Source organism: Leucopleurus acutus, assembly GCF_964270905.1.
Source record: "Leucopleurus acutus genome assembly, chromosome: 15".
NCBI classification, from domain to species: Eukaryota; Metazoa; Chordata; class Mammalia; order Artiodactyla; family Delphinidae; genus Leucopleurus; species Leucopleurus acutus.
The window spans coordinates 80,266,486-80,285,897 of record NC_139157.1 but is presented as its reverse complement, the minus strand read 5'-3'; the positions used below and the strand labels follow the sequence as shown (position 1 = coordinate 80,285,897).

General features: G+C 41.8%; 1 protein-coding gene across 48 annotated transcripts in view; it reads left to right on the top strand.

Moving 5' to 3' along the window:
* LOC309972198 (regulating synaptic membrane exocytosis protein 1) overlaps nucleotides 1-18,269 on the top strand; it is a gene marked incomplete at both ends in the record, with an annotated part of 218,748 nt that extends 200,479 nt beyond the window's left edge. For all 48 annotated transcript variants that reach the window (XM_082855719.1, XM_082855760.1, XM_082855737.1 and 45 more), the window contains 5 exons: nucleotides 9,305-9,443; nucleotides 11,890-12,002; nucleotides 15,829-15,930; nucleotides 16,670-16,809; nucleotides 18,051-18,269. In XM_082855719.1, the coding sequence (XP_082711845.1) occupies nucleotides 9,305-9,443; nucleotides 11,890-12,002; nucleotides 15,829-15,930; nucleotides 16,670-16,809; nucleotides 18,051-18,269 (713 nt within the window). The remainder of the gene's footprint in view (nucleotides 1-9,304; nucleotides 9,444-11,889; nucleotides 12,003-15,828; nucleotides 15,931-16,669; nucleotides 16,810-18,050) is intronic.
* Nucleotides 18,270-19,412: the final 1,143 nt, after the last annotated feature.

Sequence of the window (19,412 nt, the reverse complement as noted above, 5' to 3'; positions counted from 1 at the left end):
CCATGTAATACTTCAGACCGGGGCCCCCAAGCCCCGGGCCACAGACCAGTACCGGTCCACGGCCTGGTAGGAACCAGGCCGCACAGCAGGAGGTCATCAGCGGGCAGGCAAGGGAAGCTTCATCTGCTGCTCCCCATGGCTCCCCATCGCTGCCAGTACCGCCTGAACCGACCCCAACCCCCGTGGAAAAATTGTCTTCCATGAAACCGGTCCCTGGTGCCGAAAAGGTCAGGGACCGCTGCTTCAGATCCCTTTTTAATCAAGACACGCTGCAGTAAGTCCATCCCAGTACTGGGGGCTTAATTTCGTCCTCAGACAAATTAGGTGATTGTTTATCCCCAGGCGCTTTAACTTGTATTTAAATCATCACATTTATCGAACAAGAAGATGACCTTATACAGTATCCACTCCCTAGATGTATTGGTTTGCTCAGGCTGCCATAATGAAATACCACAGACTGGGTGGTTCAAATAACAGAAATTTATACTCTCACGGTTCTAGGGGCTGGACGTCCAGGATCAAGGTGCGGTGTCCCCTGAGGCCTCTCTCCTCAGTTTGCAGGTGGCCACCGTCTTGCTGCCTTTGGGCATCGTGGCCTCTCTGTGCGTCCTGATCTCTCCTTGTAAGGACACCAGTCACATGGGATTACGGCCTCCTTAGGGGGCTGATTTTAACTTAATCACCTCTTTGAAGGTCGTATCTCCAAACACAGTCGTCCTGTAAGGAGCTGAGGGTTAGAACTTCAACCTATGAATTGGGGGCAGGGGGTGGGAAGTGGGATGCAGTTCAGTCCAGGCCACGGACACACTTTGGGAACATGGAGGCTGTGACGCCAAGCGGTTTGCAGCAGTGAGGTGTCCAGCACGTGAATGCCCCTCCCTGACGCTTCTGGCCAGAACAGGATGGGGGGCAGGTGGTGTGTTTCTGTGACTGTCCACCTCTTTACCTAAATATTTGGGGGCAGCCTTATTAAATTTAATATGCAGATTATTTAAAAGCCCATCTTGGACTTGGTGTTGCTCACGTTTTCACCAGCTGGGCAAGAGGAAAGGCTGAGGTCGCAGTAGCGAATGTTTTCCTGGAAAGCTCAGTATGGTGAGTGGAGTAAGCAGGTCTGACGGCAGGTGTTCTGGGCGGTCAGAACGATGCGGGCTTCTCACCAGAGAACAGCTGTTAGCCACAGATGGGCTGGAAAGCAGAGGTCAGTGATCAGCACGGACCAGCCCCTTTTCTAAAGCCATATCTGCAGAGAACTTAAGGTGTGTGGCGGCAAAGGAAACACCTTGCCTCTTTCGGGTTATGGGAATGGAATAAGGGAGCTTGGCTACATCACTGGGAAAGACTGGAAGAATTCTGAAAATCTCATCAAGGGCACTTATTCCATCCATCTCACAAAAAGATTCTGAACCATCCTATTTTTAGCTTTTTGAGCACTGTGTATCTTTCATTATAAACCTCTTTGGAAAATGGGAAGAGGAAAGAGAAACAGTAGACGTTATGGCTTGTAGCATTAAACGGGAGAATGAATGAGGGAAACCATAAAAGTCCAAGAACCCTTTTGCGATGTTCTAAAAATATTCTTCAGACCTATGAAACTTTTACAAGTTGTACTTATCTTGCATGGGATGAAATATAATCAAGAACCTTGGCCCAGCACAAAAGGAACATTTTTGTTTGTTTGTTTAAAAATTACCCAAAAACCCTACTATGGCACTGTTGGAACCGACTGCCTAATAAAACTTTCCGACTATGTGGTCACTAGGACGCTGAAAGCATTTGACGCCAACAGAATTGCTGGGTCTTTTCTTGTAAAGAATGGTCTCTGGAGATCTGTGGTGTGTTGTACATAATACAAAGTACACACAGCTGTGTGTGGTTAATGCTGGCACTGGGAGGACCAAGACCTCGAGGTCAATAAGAATCCATACTAATGTAACATCAATACTCATATAACAGCCGCTCCAATGGTACCTAACCATGCATCCCGAGAGCATCAGGTCGGAGGCCACGTGAGGGCCTCCCGGGCTGCACCCACCACTCACTGAACTCGGGTCAACCTGGAAATGCATCCCTCTCAAGGACCTTTACATACGCTGCTCTCTTGGCCTGAAATATAAATCCCCCTTCACCATCGGCGTGGAGTTAACATTTCCTTTGAAAATCCCTTGGGTTCCAACCTGCGGTGTCTCAGGGAGTCCCGTCCTGTCAGTCGGATTGTTTTGCTGCTGCTTTGTCTGCACAGCAGATGAAGTAGTTGGTTTGTGTCTAGGCAGCCAATTTTAGAGCTCATCATAAACTCTGGAATTCTCCCCAGGAACTGAAATAAAGTGAAGGAAGAGAACGTCTGCATTTCTCACCTCCTGATTCTGCTAGGTTATGTGCTCATCCAGTGGCAGAGCAAGCCGCAGACACCCCTCACTGTTTAAACTGCTCTCTTTCTTGCTCTCTCCTCCTCTCTCTGTATTATTGGGTTTACGTAAGGTAAATACCGAAAGCCAAACAGATATAAAATAAATCCTCCGTGTTGCACTTACACTGAATCACAATTAAACATGTACTTGCCAGTCGCTCCTACGAGGCCGCGAGCTGCTTGGAATCAGGGCCTCTTTCCTCTCCACGTTTATATACACAGCACTGGCCCGAAGCGCTCAGGAAACGGTTCCTTGAATCAGTCGATAAAGGAGTGAATGAACAAAACATCAGATTATCCACAACTTTTCTGTTAAAAATAACTGAATTTTGTCACTGTACATATAAAAAAGTAAATCTTATCGCTGACCTCATTTGCTACTTTCAGGGTCACCAGAAAGGGGCACTTACTCTGTAGGTTTCTCTGTGTGACTTGACAGGACATTATTACTTTCATCTTTTGGACTCCAATTATTTAATCCATTAGGTGGTATTCTTTTACTGATTCTTCCAGTTGATGGATGGAATTGACCATTCGTTTGGCATTAGAGACCGCTCTGACTGAAAGATGATTTATCGGACATGATCTATCTTTATCCACCTCTCCAACCAATAATATTAGACCCGGGACTGTTGTGTTTCATCCTGGGCATTTGTCGATTCCCCCCTGCATAGAAACAAGCTCTGATACCACATGACTTAAAAAATAGACAACCTGCTCTCATCCTATGTGACTCTCCAGATACTGTCTCTCAATGACTGCAAACCTTTTGGAAACGGGCCAGGCGCTGCTCTGCAGTCTCATCGCTCGCCCTGTCTTCTAATTGATGCTTCCCCTCAGGCCCCCAGGCCCCCTCGAAATCAGCGATACCCATGGAGGCAGGCACCGTCATCGTGTCTGTGTGTCTGCTCCGTACTGAAGTTCTAAGTAGTAATCGAGCCTTAATGATTTTACTTCCTGTAACACTTCACTCTTCTGATTTGCGCACCGCGACACGTACCTCTTTTTCTCCGAACCTTAAAAGGTCTTCCCTTGGAGACCCCTTAGCAGCCTTGATTTTCTTCTAGACCTTTAAATGTGGATGTACCCCGGGCTCCGCTGCGCTGCCTCCCTGTTAAACACTGGCGCCTCAGGTCTTTATCCCACTTGCATGCCCATGCCGGTGCGTCCTGTCTGTCTGTCTGCTGCCTCCCAACCTCTCCAGCCTTGAGCTGACTCTCGTGCCTGGACTTGTACATCTTCTTCCTGCTTTACTCCCCGCGCCGCTATCTCGGGGACCCCCCCCCCCGAACGTCCACCAGAGAACTCAGAATTTCGACCCCCTACAACGAGTTCCTCTCCCTTTCCAGTAAGTGGCACCGTCATCCAACTAGTTATCCTAACCGAAAACCTAGACGCTCGTGATTGTTCCAGTTTTCCTGGACCAGAGCGCGCTCGGGCTGTCAGCTCCACCGCAGGACAAGCTCAAAGCCCCTCCTCGCGTATCACTGCGGCTCCCCCAGCCGCGACCGCGACCGCCGTGTTCTCTCTCCTTAGGTAGGAAAGCTTCCCCGTCCCCTGCTTCTTCCACTCCTACTCTTGCAGTTCATTCCCACACAGCAGCTCGAGGGGCCCTTGGAGAAGGGAGATCAGACCGTGACCCTCGCCTTGGTTTCCCGTCACGGTCAGCGCAGAGTCCCCGCGGCCGCCCACGGGGCTGCTCCGCCAGCCTCTTCCCCGCCAGCCTCTCCCCGCGCACGTCTCAGACCCGCCAGGGGAGGTCAGGCCCTCCTCAGGGTCCGCCTCTTACTCCTCTGCCTGGAATATCCTTCCTTCAGACCCTTGCACGGCGGCCTCCTTTTCTACAACTGGCCTCCCCCGCCCAGCTGATCAAAAGGAATTCACTCGACTGAGACCGGCTCTTCTTTATTTTTTTATGATGATTACCATTATCTAAAATTATCATTTTTAAAACGATAATTTATATTATTAAGTTATATTAATTTATGCTATCTTTATTTTTTAATTGAAGTATAGTTGATTTACAATATCATGTCAGTTTCAGGTGTACAGCAGAGTGATTCAGTTATACATATACCTATCTATCTATATACCTATTTATTCTTTTTCAGATTCTTTTCCATGATAGGTTATTACAAGATACTGAGTAGAGTTCCCTGTGCTCTACAGTAGGTCCTTGGTGTTTATCTATTTTATATATAGTAGTGTGTATATGTTACTCCCAAACTCCTGATTGATCCCTCCCCCTTCCCCCTTTGGCAACCCTAAGTTTGTTTTCTATGTCTGTGAGTCTATTTTTGTTTTGTAAATGAGTTCATTTGTATCTTTTTTGTCAGAGTCCACATGTAAGTGATATCATGTGATATTTGTCGAAAATTATCATGTTACCCGACCTGTTTCAGTTATTTATGGTATGTGATATCCTGTCTTATTACTGGCTTAGCTCCAACACCTAGAACGATGCCTGTTAGATTATAGGCCCTTGGTGCTTAATGAGCATTTATAGAATGAATTAATAAGTCAATCAGTTGTTTCTAAATGTGGCATCTCTAAATATGAAAAGGGAGAGTTCATATATAAATAGGACACATTTTGGAACATTCTGTGAGAGAAAATCTGCTCTTCTAAAGCATGTGTAAAATACTTACCCCCAATAATTGGATTTTACTAATTTTTGTGTGTTTGTGAATGTACAAGTTTTCTAATCCTTTTGTTCTTTGTATAGTACTTAGGACAGAAGTTTCAGGTCAAAGGTTTCATGACATCATTTGAGAGCAAACTTCATGTCTTTATCTGGTTAATGATTCTTCAGTGGATACAAGTAATTATTAAATACTGGTGGTATCTTGAACAGACATAACAGTATTTTCTAATATTTAATGGTTTAATACATTATATTGGTATTAAAAATGACATATGTAACATATTTATGCTATAATTATAGAGAGATGAATACAAATAATTATATACACTTGTATAGAATATATGTGGTTCTGACAATGTTTTCAGATGAACTTGTAAGCCCTTATGAAAACGTATACATGAAAATATCTGTGTAGCTAAACTATTGCTCTGTTTGTAAAATTAATCAGATCAGACGCTGTGTTTTCCTAAACTGTGGTATAATGGAATGATCACAAGACTGTGGTTCAGAACATCAGGTTTCTCATCCAGCTTCTGGGCTAACGAGGGGGATGCTGAACAAGCCTTTGTTCCCACTAGAATGTAAGCTCCATCAGGCAGAGGTTCGTGTCGGTTGTGATCACTGCTGTATCACCAGCATCCAGAAAAGGCAAGGACCAGTGCCAGTGCTGGACAGATATTTGCTGCATGAATTATACTTCTCCAAACGTACAGTTTCCACATCTATATAACAATGTTCCTTCCAACCCTTATGTTCCGGATAATAAGAGAGCCCTTGGAATATAAATCAGACAGATTCATGGCTGGAATTGTTTCCCCAGCTGTTACCCGGGCCTTCTACAATTGTCTAGTGCATCAGAGCTCTTGTGATGCATATCTATTAACATGAGTAAGACGAGAGGTAACGGTCCATGATTGCCATCTTCAGAAGGACTAAAACAGAAACTTTAAAATGAAAAACTATTATTCAAATCCACAAAATTAAATAAGTATAAAAGAAAGTTCAGTAACCAACCTCTTAAATGATGGTTTTGCAAAGTGTGTAGCACTTACATTTTGAAAGCTATGAAGGTTTAAAACTGCTCTAAGGATTTAGGAACACCCTGTAGATACACGTTTCTTTGAGAAAACTTGATATCGCCATTAAAAATACAAATTGATAAAGAACTCTTCACTTTTAAATTTTTTCTTTTTATTCATTGAACACGTATGTCATGACAACCACGTGTAACAGGTGTTAGGAAATGCAGGAGAGGCCAGGCTCTGACAGCCTCTCCCCATCATCTGGATGGCCAGGCACACAGAGCCTCCTGGCCGGACTCAGAACCAGCACCGGAAACACTGCAGAGGAAACCTGAGGACTGGGGGCTGCTGACCAGACAGCGGCCCCTCCTGACCGCCGTCACTCACAGCCTCCCCAGTACAGCCACCAGGACCAACCAGCCGTGGGAGCCACCATCCAGTGCCTTCACGTCCTCCAGACCGATGCTTGATGAGACCTTGACCCCCTTTTTAATAAAACCATTGCTGCTCTGCCCCCAACACTCTCCATCCCCCTTCTCCTGCCTATTTTTATCTGTAGCACAGATTACCAGGCTTGTTACGTATATTTGTTGATTTGATCATTGCCTTGCTTGTATACACACACGTATGTAAGCTCCATGACGGCAGAAAACCTGTTACTCATCAGTATATACCCAGCACCTAGAACAGTGTGGGACACCTGGTTGGTGCCTAGTAAATGTTGGATGGATGGATGCATGGATGGGTAAATAAATGAACAACTGAATGAACAGATACTCTAACCTGAACCCCTTGCAGCTGATTCTCTTAACTGTTTCTCTCCAGTTTTCAGTATTCCCCCACCATATAGATTTAAAATGTGCCCTCATTTTTCTAGCTGTCAGCCTCATGATTTTCCATAGAATTTGGTGTTCTGCCCTCGTTTATTGCCTCAGGCTGCCTGGGGTAAACACTTTCCACGATTCTAGTTGGCTCACTTGGGTCATACGCCCCGGGAGCTTGCCCCTGCCCCTCAGGTGGGGTGCAGCCAATATGCACGCAGGGGTGGAGTATTGCTCTACACGGTGACGTCATACAGGAGCTACATGTAAGAAGGAGGCACAGGATACACATAAATAAACAAGCAAACTAAGCCAAACAGCACTCAGAGTGGCCAAAGGTGAAGTCCCTGCCTTGAGGAAGTGGACAAATTCTACAGTGACACGTCCAGTGAGCAACACAGAGACCAGAAAGAGGACAGGTGGAGAGTCCAGAGCCATAGTGAGAAAATGGGTACGTCCATGGGAAGGTTGCTACAAGGTTTCTAAACGGCAAGTTAGAAACAGTTGATAAGATCAAACAGATTCCTACCCATTCACTAGCATTTCAACTTCTAAAAATGTACTCTATAAAGACTCCTGTAACCACTGGAAACATCCCAAATGCTCATCAGTAAAGAGATGGTTTAATTGTGATGCCACATAACCAGACAATGAAACAGTACCGTCTTTAAAAGAATATAGACCTGTTTGTATTGTATAATTGTGTTTAGTGGGATGAGAAAATGCACTTTCTTATGAGAGCTGTGATTCATACCACTGTTCGAGATACTAAGGATAATGGTGAGGGATATTCCCCACATCCCCCTCCTTGTAGAAATTAATTTCAAATTGGTGAAACAACAACAAACAAACAAATGAAGCTTTACTAGCAGACGGAGCAGCGTCATGAAGAAATATAAAGTGTGGCAAGGGGTAAAGACTGATGAGGATAAGAAAAAGCCTCCCCGAGGAGGTGATGTTGGAGCAGAGCCCTGAATAAACAAGAAAATCAGAAGGACAGACTCAGGGCAAAGCGCCCAGAAGCAGCATGCTTGGGGTGTCCAAGCAAATGCAAGGAAGGCAGCGTTGAGGGAAGGACAGTGACCACATGGGATGGGGGGAGGGAAGGTCTGAGAGGCAACCAAGGACCCAATCATATGCATTTTGGAGCCATGATAACAGTTTGGACTTCCTTTTAATTTTGATTGATAAACCATCAGAAGATCTTGAGAAGGGAGTGACATATTCCAATTTACGCAGCATGGCTGTTCTATAGAGAATATTCCACATTGAGTCCATAGGATATAACCCACGACATCTTTTATTAGACAATTTACAAAAGTGTTGCAGTGACCCAAAATGAGAGGAAAACGTTCAGTTTTCATACAGTTTATTTAGGAATGTTTTTAGGCATCTTCTTCACAGGGGTTTTATGAGGACTGAAAAGGTTATATGTATACACATATGTATGTACTTTATGGATGTGGTTATGTACATAGAGCATTTTTCATATATCATTCATGGGTATTAAATGATACTATGTGAAAATAAAATGGAAAGAAAACGAGAAATGCATATAGAATGTGTAGGTAGAAAAAGCATGGCAGGTTGTAAAAGTCTAACAGTTTGTCTAACCTTTCGATATTGCTCTAATCAAATAAATGTTTTAGAATTCCATATCCTTGCTATGAATAGTATACTGGCTCGTGCATTTCAAAGGGGCTCAAGAAAGTTGCTCTGAACTTAGAGTTTATCAAGGAAATAATCAGCGAGTATGATTCACTGTGCAAAAAGAGAGACAGCCCAAAACTGCTGTCAGAAGGCTACAGCTGGGTCGAAAGGCCACGCATAGCTGCGAAGCCTGGAATTAAGATAGTACCTGTTCTGCCTACATAGGTTACCTCTGTGTCATGTCAGATGAGATCGTCTATGTTACGGTGTTGCAAAAATCTTTAAATAAAGTGCTGCTTTTTTTTTCTTTGTGAGGACTGGCAGTACCAACACAGCGGTATTTTTCACGCTGAGTTCCAAGTGCCTCTTCTCTTTTAAAGGACATGGTCCATTCATTTAGGTTTGTCCCTATGCAGTTGGAGCATCCCTGATTAGGAGAAACCTGTTAGGTTCCACAGAACAGTTCGTGCAAAATCCAGTTTTTCACTGAAGTTGACAACTTCAGCAGCAGTAATACAAGGAGTGCATTTTGCCTTATTGGTATACAGACAGTTGGTCTGCCTTCCGCTGCTACCCCCTTGGCCAAAGCATCCTTTGGCAAAGAGATTTAATTAATCAGAGTATTCTCTTGGACACTACTTTTCTGCGTAGATTTTTAATTATATGCATAATTAACTATCGTACTTGCGGAATCAATCGATATTCAGGGGGAATCGTCTAAAACAAACTTAGAGTTTCTTTTACTCTCTCCTGTCAGAGTCAGGCCACAAGAAGTTAAAAAGCACCATCCAGAGAAGCACAGAGACGGGCATGGCAGCCGAGATGAGAAAGATGGTGAGGCAGCCGAGCCGGGAGTCTACGGACGGCAGCATCAACAGTTACAGCTCCGAGGGAAAGTAAGAGGCTTCTGCACACCCACGTGGCCCGGGGCCAAGGGTCCTGCAGTCGCAGGGCAGTCAACAAGGCCGCCAGGGTGATCCTGCAGCTTCCTTATACAGCCAGGAGGTCAACCATCCATTTGAAAACAGCCTGACCTCTTTGGATAATACACACACACACACACACACACACACACACACACACACACACACACACACACACACACACACACGGACACACGGACACACCTCTGCCCCTGGTCACACAGACATTTCAAAGGGATGAAGAAATGGGCGGGTGAACGTGAATAAACTGACCATGACCGGATGTTTATTGTAGAAATGCCACATTGAATGGATTCTTTCATATGGGAAATTCATTGTCTGGCCCAGTTACCAAAATCTGAATTAAAACTTAGAGGTGTGGAACTAATTGCCCGTATTCCTACTTTTCTCCAAACTATTTTGGGCTCTAAGTTGTTGGAAGTCTAACGTTCTCATAATAACAACTTCAAACTTCTTGTTTTTAAAACATCACAAATTCATTTTTACCTTAGGAAAAAAGGCCCAGGAGCTATCTGCTTCATTATATTTCTGATTAAAGAATTTTAGTTAATCCTGAAATTAATTAATTTTGAAAAAATATAACTAGAATTTTGTTTTGGTTACTTGACATGATTTTTACCATTTCATCTAGATCTTGCACAAAACCTGCATTTTCTTCCTATGCTTGAGAATTTTTCTGGTAAAATTGAACTTTTACTAAGGTGATAGATAACAAGTAATTCGTATCCTACGGTGGGTTACTTGGGGATTGACCATGTACAAGTTTTCCATAATTATTTATTACCATTCAAATATCTTTTACTAATTAATATTAACGATTTATTTTACTTTACTGGCATTTTTCTATTCTGTTCAGAAAATGAAGCACATTCTGCCAAGTTAATGTTCATGCTAGGCTTTCCCATTCCTAAAACTAGTGAATCCCTTTATTTGCTCCAAGGAGTGATATGCGTCCTCCCAGCAAGATACAGCCAAGAACAAAAATCAGCAGGCATAATGTTATGTAGTTAAACTTGCTGACAAAGTACCAATATTTGCTGAAGTCTTATGAAGCAATCTACAACTAGAAAACTAGAGACACTATTTTCTGATATAAAAATTAACGAATCTAGATTGGGATTGACATATACACACTACTGTATATGCAATAGATAACTAATAAGGACCTACTGTATAGCACAGGGAACTCTACTCAATACTCTGTAATGGCCTATATGGGAAAAGAATCTTAAAAAGAGTGGATATACGTGTATGTATAACTGATCCACTTTGCTGTACACCTGAAACTAACACAACATTGTAAATCAACTCTACTCCAATAAAAATTTTAAAAAAGTAAAAATTAACAAACCTAATAATATTTACCATGAATAAGCCACTTAACCTCTCATAGATTTATTTTATAGTCTCTAGATGGGATAATAATTAATACCCTAATTCCTTTGATTGTGAAGGAATAATATGTGTGAAAGCACACTGGAAACAATCAATCCTTATAGAAACCTGTTTATTCAAAAAAATACTTATTGAAGTCCAACTATGTAACAAGCCTGGTTCTTGTTACCCAGGAGATGTCAGTAAACAAGAGCACAGTCACTGCTCTGGGAGAGCCTGTAGCCTGGGACTCCAAGCAGTCCTGGTGTTGTGAGAAATAGACCTACATTCATTTCCATTTGAATTAAATAAAAATCTCAGGTAATATGAAATTTTAATTCTTTCAAAAATGAAGAAATTAAACATTTTGATTTGTAAATAGGAATTTGTACTATGCTATATTTATTCAAGAAATTATTAGCCATTTCTTAACATTTAGCATTAATGTTACTTAACGCTCATGAGCAATTATTTATGTATTAGTTCATGACATAAAATTTTGCACCTTGTATCTTACGTCAGTGATACATTTACGTAGGGATTTGTATTTGTAAAGTGTGCAGAAAAATTACCACATTAAAAACTATAACTGAGCTCTCCTGAATAGAACATCAGGTCTTTTTTTAAACTTTTTATTTTTTATTGGAGTATAGTTGATTAACAATGTTGTGTTAGTTTCAGGTGAACTTAGGGAGGGAGGCAGGGGAGGGATAACTGGTAGTTTGGGATTGACATGTACACACTGCTATATTTAAAATGGATAACCAGCAAGGACCTACTGTATAGCACAGGGAACTCTGCTCAATACTATGTAACAACATCAGGTCTTAAATTGATAGTTTAGACCTTTTCGCAATCAGTGCTGGGCTTCGTGGGCTTGGTTCAGAGGAAATGCAAAGAATCAGTAAGTAAACCGATTGCCTAAGTACTGTTTGATTCATGACCAGAACTCGTCATCTAATGGAAACTAATGAAAAGAATTCTAGAAGATCTAATGTCTTGATTTTTGTCCTTTTGGTAATAGCTTAATATTTCCTGGAGTGAGACTAGGAGCAGATAGTCAATTCAGTGATTTTCTCGATGGACTGGGACCCGCCCAGCTTGTTGGCCGCCAAACCCTCGCCACCCCTGCAATGGGTAAGAATAATTTTTTTCTGTAGTTAAGCTGATGTTTCATGCTTGATAAGATCATCTAAAGTAGCATAATAAAAAAATAATAATAATATAATAAAGTAGCATAATAGTAATACAAGAGAGAAGCAACATTTTAGCTCAGGTGTTGCTGGTTTCAAATGACTATTCTAATTTCTAATGCATTTTTCTAACTTGAGATATGCAAAATGAATAAAGTTAGTCATTAATCTCTGAATTATCAAAATTCTGTTAAGACAGAGAGTCTACAGTAAGTCCAAATGTAGGAGAAGGGCAGAATTTTATAGCACGGAAAAAACGATGGATTATTCAATCAAGGAGATCGGCATAAGTGTCTAGCTATGCAAAAAAATATTAATGAAATTACCTCCCTACTTCAGAACTTAAAAAAAAAGTAATGCTTGGGGGGCTTCCCTGGTGGCGCGGTGGTTGAGAATCTGCCTGCCAGTGCAGGGGACACAGGTTCGAGCCCTGGTCCAGGAAGATTCCACATGCCGCAGAGCAGCTAAGCCCATGCGCCACAACTACTGAGCCTGCGCTCTAGAGCTCTCAAGCCACAACTACCGAAACCCGCGTGCCTACAGCCCGTGCTCTGCAACAAGAGAAGCCACCGCAATGAGAAGCCCGCACACCGCAACGAGGAGTAGCCCCTGCTCGCCGCAACTAGAGAAAGCCCGCGCGCAGCAACGAAGACCCAACGCAGCCGAAAACAAATTAATTAATTTTTAAAAAAATTTGGACTCAATTGTAAAGGAGAAACGGGGTGTAGAAAGACACTGGAAAATACTGAAAATCGCTTAAATTCATGTTTCTATACTCTTGGAGTGGGAAAGAACTTCCAGACCAAAGCCAGATAAACGTCTACTAGCAAAATATGCCATATGTAAAGTTTAAAAAGATGATAAATGGAGAAAATTGTATGCAACATGTGAAATAGGTATTTCCTGAAGAACATGAGATTCCAGCTTGAAAGAACCCAGAGAGTAGTCAGCAAAACACATGAGAATAGGTCAACACAAAGACATCATCGTGAGATTTTACAGCACCAGAGGTTGATAGAACACCCCACAAGTTTCCTAAGAGGAAAAATAATTTTATGCAGACTATCAAAACTCTGCTTCTCATTGGACTCTTCAATAATAATACTGGGGGCTTCCCTCGTGGCACAGTGGTTGAGAGTCCGCCTGCCGATGCAGGGGACACGGGTTCGTGCCCCGGTCCGGGAAGATCCCACATGCCGCGGAGCGGCTGGGCCCGTGAGCCATGGCCGCTGAGCCTGCGCGTCCGGAGCCTGTGCTCCGCAACGGGAGAGGCCACAACAGTGAGAGGCCCACGTACCGCAAAAAATAATAATAATAATACTGGAATCCAGAAGATGAGCATGGCCTTCGAAATTCTGAGTAACAGTTGATTTCCAATGAAGACTAAAATTGCCAGTCAAATCATCAAGTAAGTGTGAGGCCAGAATAAATACATATTCAGACAGGAATGGCCTCAAAACATTTTCCTTATACCCAACATTGCTTGGAAAGCTATTGGAGGGTATACGTCAACAAAACGAACTAAGTGAACGTACAAATTGTGAACTGAAAAAGAGGAATATGACATCCAGTAAATAAATGCTTCCACGCAAGAGAGCAATGGGTGGGATACACAGGACGGTAGTGAAGGAAAATGTAATAAAACAGCTGCAACGGGCTTTATAAGCAACCTGTCCAAGCTGTATCGATAGCATGTCAGATTCATAAGACCAAATCTATAGAACACCTGATATACTTGATTTTATGGAAGAGATAAACAACCAGGAGAGAGTAAGGGGTTGAATGAGTGATACATCCATAAAAATGTCAGCAAGGGCTTTTTAAAAGACACTTAGTGGGTGTAGGAACGAAAAGAGTCTAAGAAATGAGAAGTAATCATGGTACTCCAGTTCACTCGGCTACAAATAATGTTGCCTAATCATAATATAAATATTGGGAGAAGAGGATGACAGAAAATGTCAAGTATATGGTGGGGGTAGGAAGCAGTGAGAGAGAGCAAAATTGGGGGTCAATAATGATATCTAAAACTGAAGAAAAAAGGAAAATATATGTACGGTATTTAGAGATAGGGATGCAAATGCCAAAAAGTAAAAAATAAATCAGTTAAAATACTGAGAATTTTGAAAACAGTGACCTTTGGAAGGCAAGAGGTTGAGAGAAAGGCCGGGAATATTTTATACTAATAACAAGTCTTAGAGAACAGTTTGACTCTTTAAACTATGTGTGTATGTGATTAAAACAAAAACAAAAACCCAAGAGTCCAGGAGCTAAGGTCTGAAACAGAATTATTATAAACAATAAACGATAAGCTAATAAACAATTCAGAACCACGACATTGATCAATGGACCAGGCAAGTAAAAGGAGTTCACAACTGAGAAAGTAGAGATGATTCAACCAACTAAAAACAACTTAGAGGGCTTCCCTGGTGGTGCAGTGGTTGAGAGTCGGCCTGCCGATGCAGGGGACGCGGGTTCGTGCCCCGGTCTGGGAAGATCCCACATGCCGCGGAGCGGCTGGGCCCGTGAGCCATGGCCGCTGAGCCTGCGCGTCCGGAGCCTGTGCTCCGCAACGGGAGAGGCCACAACAGTGAGAGGCCCGTGCAAAAAAACAAAAACAAAAAAAACAACAACTTAGAAATAATTACATTTAATGTTTTCGGGGATAAAGTATCGTATCGTTCAGAAAAAGTTGAGCATCTTATAAAAATAGGTAAAGGACATAAACAGGCAATACAAAAGAAGGAATAAAAATTGAAAATATTTAGAAATATGTTCAACCTCCCTAATAATCAAAGAAATTCTACTTATAACTTTTTGAATGTCAGATTGGCAAAAACTAGGCATGTTGCTCATAACAGTATTAGTGGGCTGTGGGAAATGGGAAAGACAGATTCTTCTGGTCACAGTACAAACTGGCACAACCTTTCTAAAGGATGTTGGCAATATACATGGCATTTCTAAATGTCCACTCAATTAGACCTAACAATTTAAAATCTGGGAATTTATGCTCAAGAAATGCAAAAATGCTCAAGGGTGCAAAAATTCTTTATAAAGCTGTCCATTCTAATGCTGCTTATGATGACAGCAATGTAGATAACCTGTATTTCCATCCAGAGGGATCTGGTTAAATAGGTAATGACATGCCCATTCAGTGGTTCATACAGTCCATAAATTGAGGCTATATGGTCATGGTGGATAGATAGATAGATACATAGATGCATAGATAGATACATAGATACACGTATAGTTAGAGAGATAGAGATGGATAGATTGATACATAGATATAGTGATAGAGAGATAAGGAAAGAAGGAAGGGAGGGAGGGAGGGAAGAAGGGAGGGAGGAAAGGAAGGGAAGAAGGAGGAAAGAATGAATGAACTTGTGAAATTGCTAGGATATTTACCAAAACATTAATGGAGGTTTTCTCTAGATAATGGAAACACAGATAATTGTACTTTTTATTAAGAAGTATTATATAATAGATGACATAAAGGATAAGAAATCTTATTAGAGTACAAGAATCACTTAAATGCTTCAGTATTGTTGCAGTTAAGTAATTTGCAAACCAGTATGAGACTCCCGTAAGTTAGATTAGCACCAGAAAAATGAAGAGAAACATTTCAAAACCTGATTTGGAGGTAGGGAAAGAAAATGGTATAGGGGATCTTATTTATGAAGATCATGAAATTTGGAGTCTCTTATGGACCTCTATTTTTTTTAACTGCATGTGACTGCAAAGAAGCTGAAACATTTTGCTTCCTCCACTCACAGGTGATATACAAATTGGAATGGAGGATAAAAAAGGCCAATTAGAAGTTGAAGTGATTAGAGCACGAAGCCTCACGCAAAAGCCTGGATCCAAATCCACACCTGGTAAGGAGCGGTGTTGCCGTTTGGACAAGAGAGTCTCACGTGGGCAAAAACTCAAAACATTGGCTGCATTTGAATTTCACATGCTCTATTTTTTCATTATCTGATTGATTCACGAGGCAGCTTTTCTATGTTCTTTCATCGTGAATCAAAGAAAAGCGGATCTCCGGAGCCTGTGCTCCACGGCGGGAGGGGCCACAGCGGTGAGAGGCCCGCGTACCGCAAAAAAAAAAAAAAAAAAAGGAACAAAGAAAAGCGGATCATAAAAGTGGATCTGGGTTTTCCTTGCACAGTTACTCTGTCAGGAAATATTAGGAAGAGTCTTGTTGTATTAAGACAAAGTTTAGTTATGATGGCTTCTTAGCTGTGTCAGTTATTTTTTTTTCTGCCCATTTATAAATGCGGGATAAAAATTCAGTTCTAATCACAGAAAGGATGAGCTTTTAGATATAAAATGTGCTTTAAGATATAAACCTGTTTTGTATTGCCAGCCATAAACCAAGTCAGTCAGAATCTTAGGATAACTTTGCATGCATTTACTTCAAAAGAGGAAAATGGCGTTAGTGGTAACATACGGGTTTTAAGGGATAGAATTTATGGAACACTGAAAATTTTAAATGGTTTAAATAATCAATGGGAAACTTTCAACAAGCATCTCTATTTGTCTAAGGAAGCATTCTCTAATAAAAACAATTTAACTTGAAGGATTAACTTCTTATCTGTTAATGTTACCTTTGTTCAGCTCCATATGTCAAAGTGTATCTTTTGGAGAACGGGGCCTGCATAGCCAAAAAGAAGACAAGAATTGCACGAAAGACCCTTGACCCCTTGTATCAACAGTCCCTGGTTTTTGACGAAAGTCCACAGGGTAAAGTCCTTCAGGTCAGTCATAGCTGGTTTGACTTTTTGCACTGTAACAGGCCCATTATCCATATCAACATTGAAGAGCTGGTCCAACAGGAAGAGAATAAAGTCCAAATTGTTCATTTACAATATAAGTAATATATACTATCAAAATATCTTTTGGTTCTAATGGAAAACAAGATTTTAAGTTTCACTCTCCTTTTCTTCCTTCTCTCCATCCTCTCCTTTTATTTCTGCTCTATTTCCCATCCATTTCCTCTCCTAGGTAGATAAATAGATGATAGATAGATAGATAATTGATAGATAATCAGGACAACCAATGCCAATACTAGTTTATTGAGTGAGACATGGGATTCAAAGAGGAAGAAGGAAAGGACCAGAAAACATTCAGGACGGGTTGAATGTCAGGTACATTGTTAGGTGCTTCCTTTTCTAAATGTTTTGACTCCAATTATTCCCATTTTAAAGATTATGTCTGAGGGTCACAGAGATTAAATAACTTGGCAAGGTTACTCAGTAAATTGAAAAGGGAAGATTCACCATCCCTGCCTGTGTAAAGCAGTTGAGTGAGTTCATTTGGGAACCTCCACTGGGGATTAAAGGGTTGGAAACAGAACCTGGAGCAAGTGTAATGGAAATCTTACCTGACACCAAAAGGAGACAGAAGGTGGTAATTGTCAGTGAGATCACTGACTTATTAACCTTCTGATCAAGTCAACATTGTCAGGCAAGTCCTCAAGGGCACCAGCTTACAATTATTGTTCAACTTGCCCCTTCACTAACAAGTCCATAATCTAAAAGAAATTTAATGAATATTCTCATCCTTTGCTCATACTCCACCATCCACGCACGCCATGGTACAGGGAGTTGGGTTGTTTCGCCCTCCTAGCTTGCACACATTTTCATTTGTATATCTCTGTGACCCTGCACTTTGCTTACTAGATCGTAGTTGCTAAAGACGGTTTTGAATTTATATATACATAAACTTGTGTATTTATTTTTAACATGGTTTATGTAGACAATACCCTCACTGACCAGGGAAACGTGATTTGCATTCCATCACATCTAAAAATCCTGGTGAAGTGTCTCTCGGAGTACCTGAAGGATAGTACCTTTTTATTACTATACCTCCTTGGTCTTAGTTATATTCACTTCCCCCGCTTCCCTCACTGGCTCACTTTTACAGAATAGTTTGCTTTAAACTGTTCACACATGAAGGAGAGAAGCTCAGGCTTTACTGCAGTTGTCTGTCTCTGCAGGTGATTGTCTGGGGAGACTACGGCAGGATGGATCACAAATGCTTTATGGGCGTGGCCCAGATCTTGTTGGAGGAACTGGATCTTTCCAGCATGGTCATCGGCTGGTACAAGCTCTTCCCCCCGTCATCACTGGTTGAACCCACGCTCACCCCCCTGACCCGCCGGGCTTCCCAATCATCTCTGGAAAGTTCCACCGGCCCCCCCTGCATCCGGTCCTAATGAACTCACACCAGTAAGACTCTACCTTCAGGATAATAATCTGAACCAAGATATTTCATGATCGAAAGAATGGTTGGAGACAGACAATCAACTTGTGTTTTGCTGGTAGTCGTGTTTCAATAATACGTCCCTATCGTTGTTTAAAACCTGGCTTCACATGACAGAACAAGGCAGTTATCAAATACAGGAAGTCAACGTGCTAGTGAGAATCACTAATGCTTCTGACAAATGAGAGAGGGGAAACTGCAAATTCACACACACACACACACACACACACACACACACACACACACACACATCCCAAATTGAACTGGAAACTCTCACTCTGTGAAAAGCTGTATTGTACCGGTTTTTTGCACAAACCACAAGCAGTGTTATTTCCCTGGGGTTGACAAGTTTTGTTTATTTGTGTGTTGTTTGTTGATTTCGTTTTCTTGATTTGTTTCGGTTTGGTTTTCACTGTATTTGTTATTTCCACTCGTGTTTGGCTGTGTCATGACAGACAGGCCTAGTGATATTTACAGAGACCCTTCCTTTCTTTTTCCAAAAGCACCAAAAAAAAGGGCTGAAGCAGTCTCTGTAGCATCTCCTCAGAGTGTGTACAACAAGACAAGATGAGGCCAATGCAGGGTTTCACTAGCTTTCGCTTTATGATCCTTCAAGGTTTTATGTGTAGAAACCCAGAAAACAAAACGTTATCTTCCAAAAACAAACAACCACAGCATCACTTTTTTTGAATGAAGCGCATATCTGTTTGCATTCTAAAACATCAATTTATGTTTTCCACTGTTTTGCATGGAATACTTTTACAGAACCGAGCCTGCAGCTAGTGCTAGGAGCTAAACTAACAGCATCAGGGTACCTTGGAAACACTCCTGGTAATGCCTTTTCCTTCCTGACATCCAAAAAAACAAAAAAAACAAGACAAGTATATGCTCATGTGTACAAACCATATGTTTGACTTCCCAAAATGGTGACTAGAAATGGACTTGAGCCTCAGACACTTTAAGCAATGCCCGGGCTCCTCAGCCATGTCTCAGTGTAGACACACCACCTGTCCCGGAAAGAGCATGGTATGGGCTGTTAATATTCCACTGGAAATTCCAGTCAAAATATTCTGCACTAAACGAATGTTTTTTATCC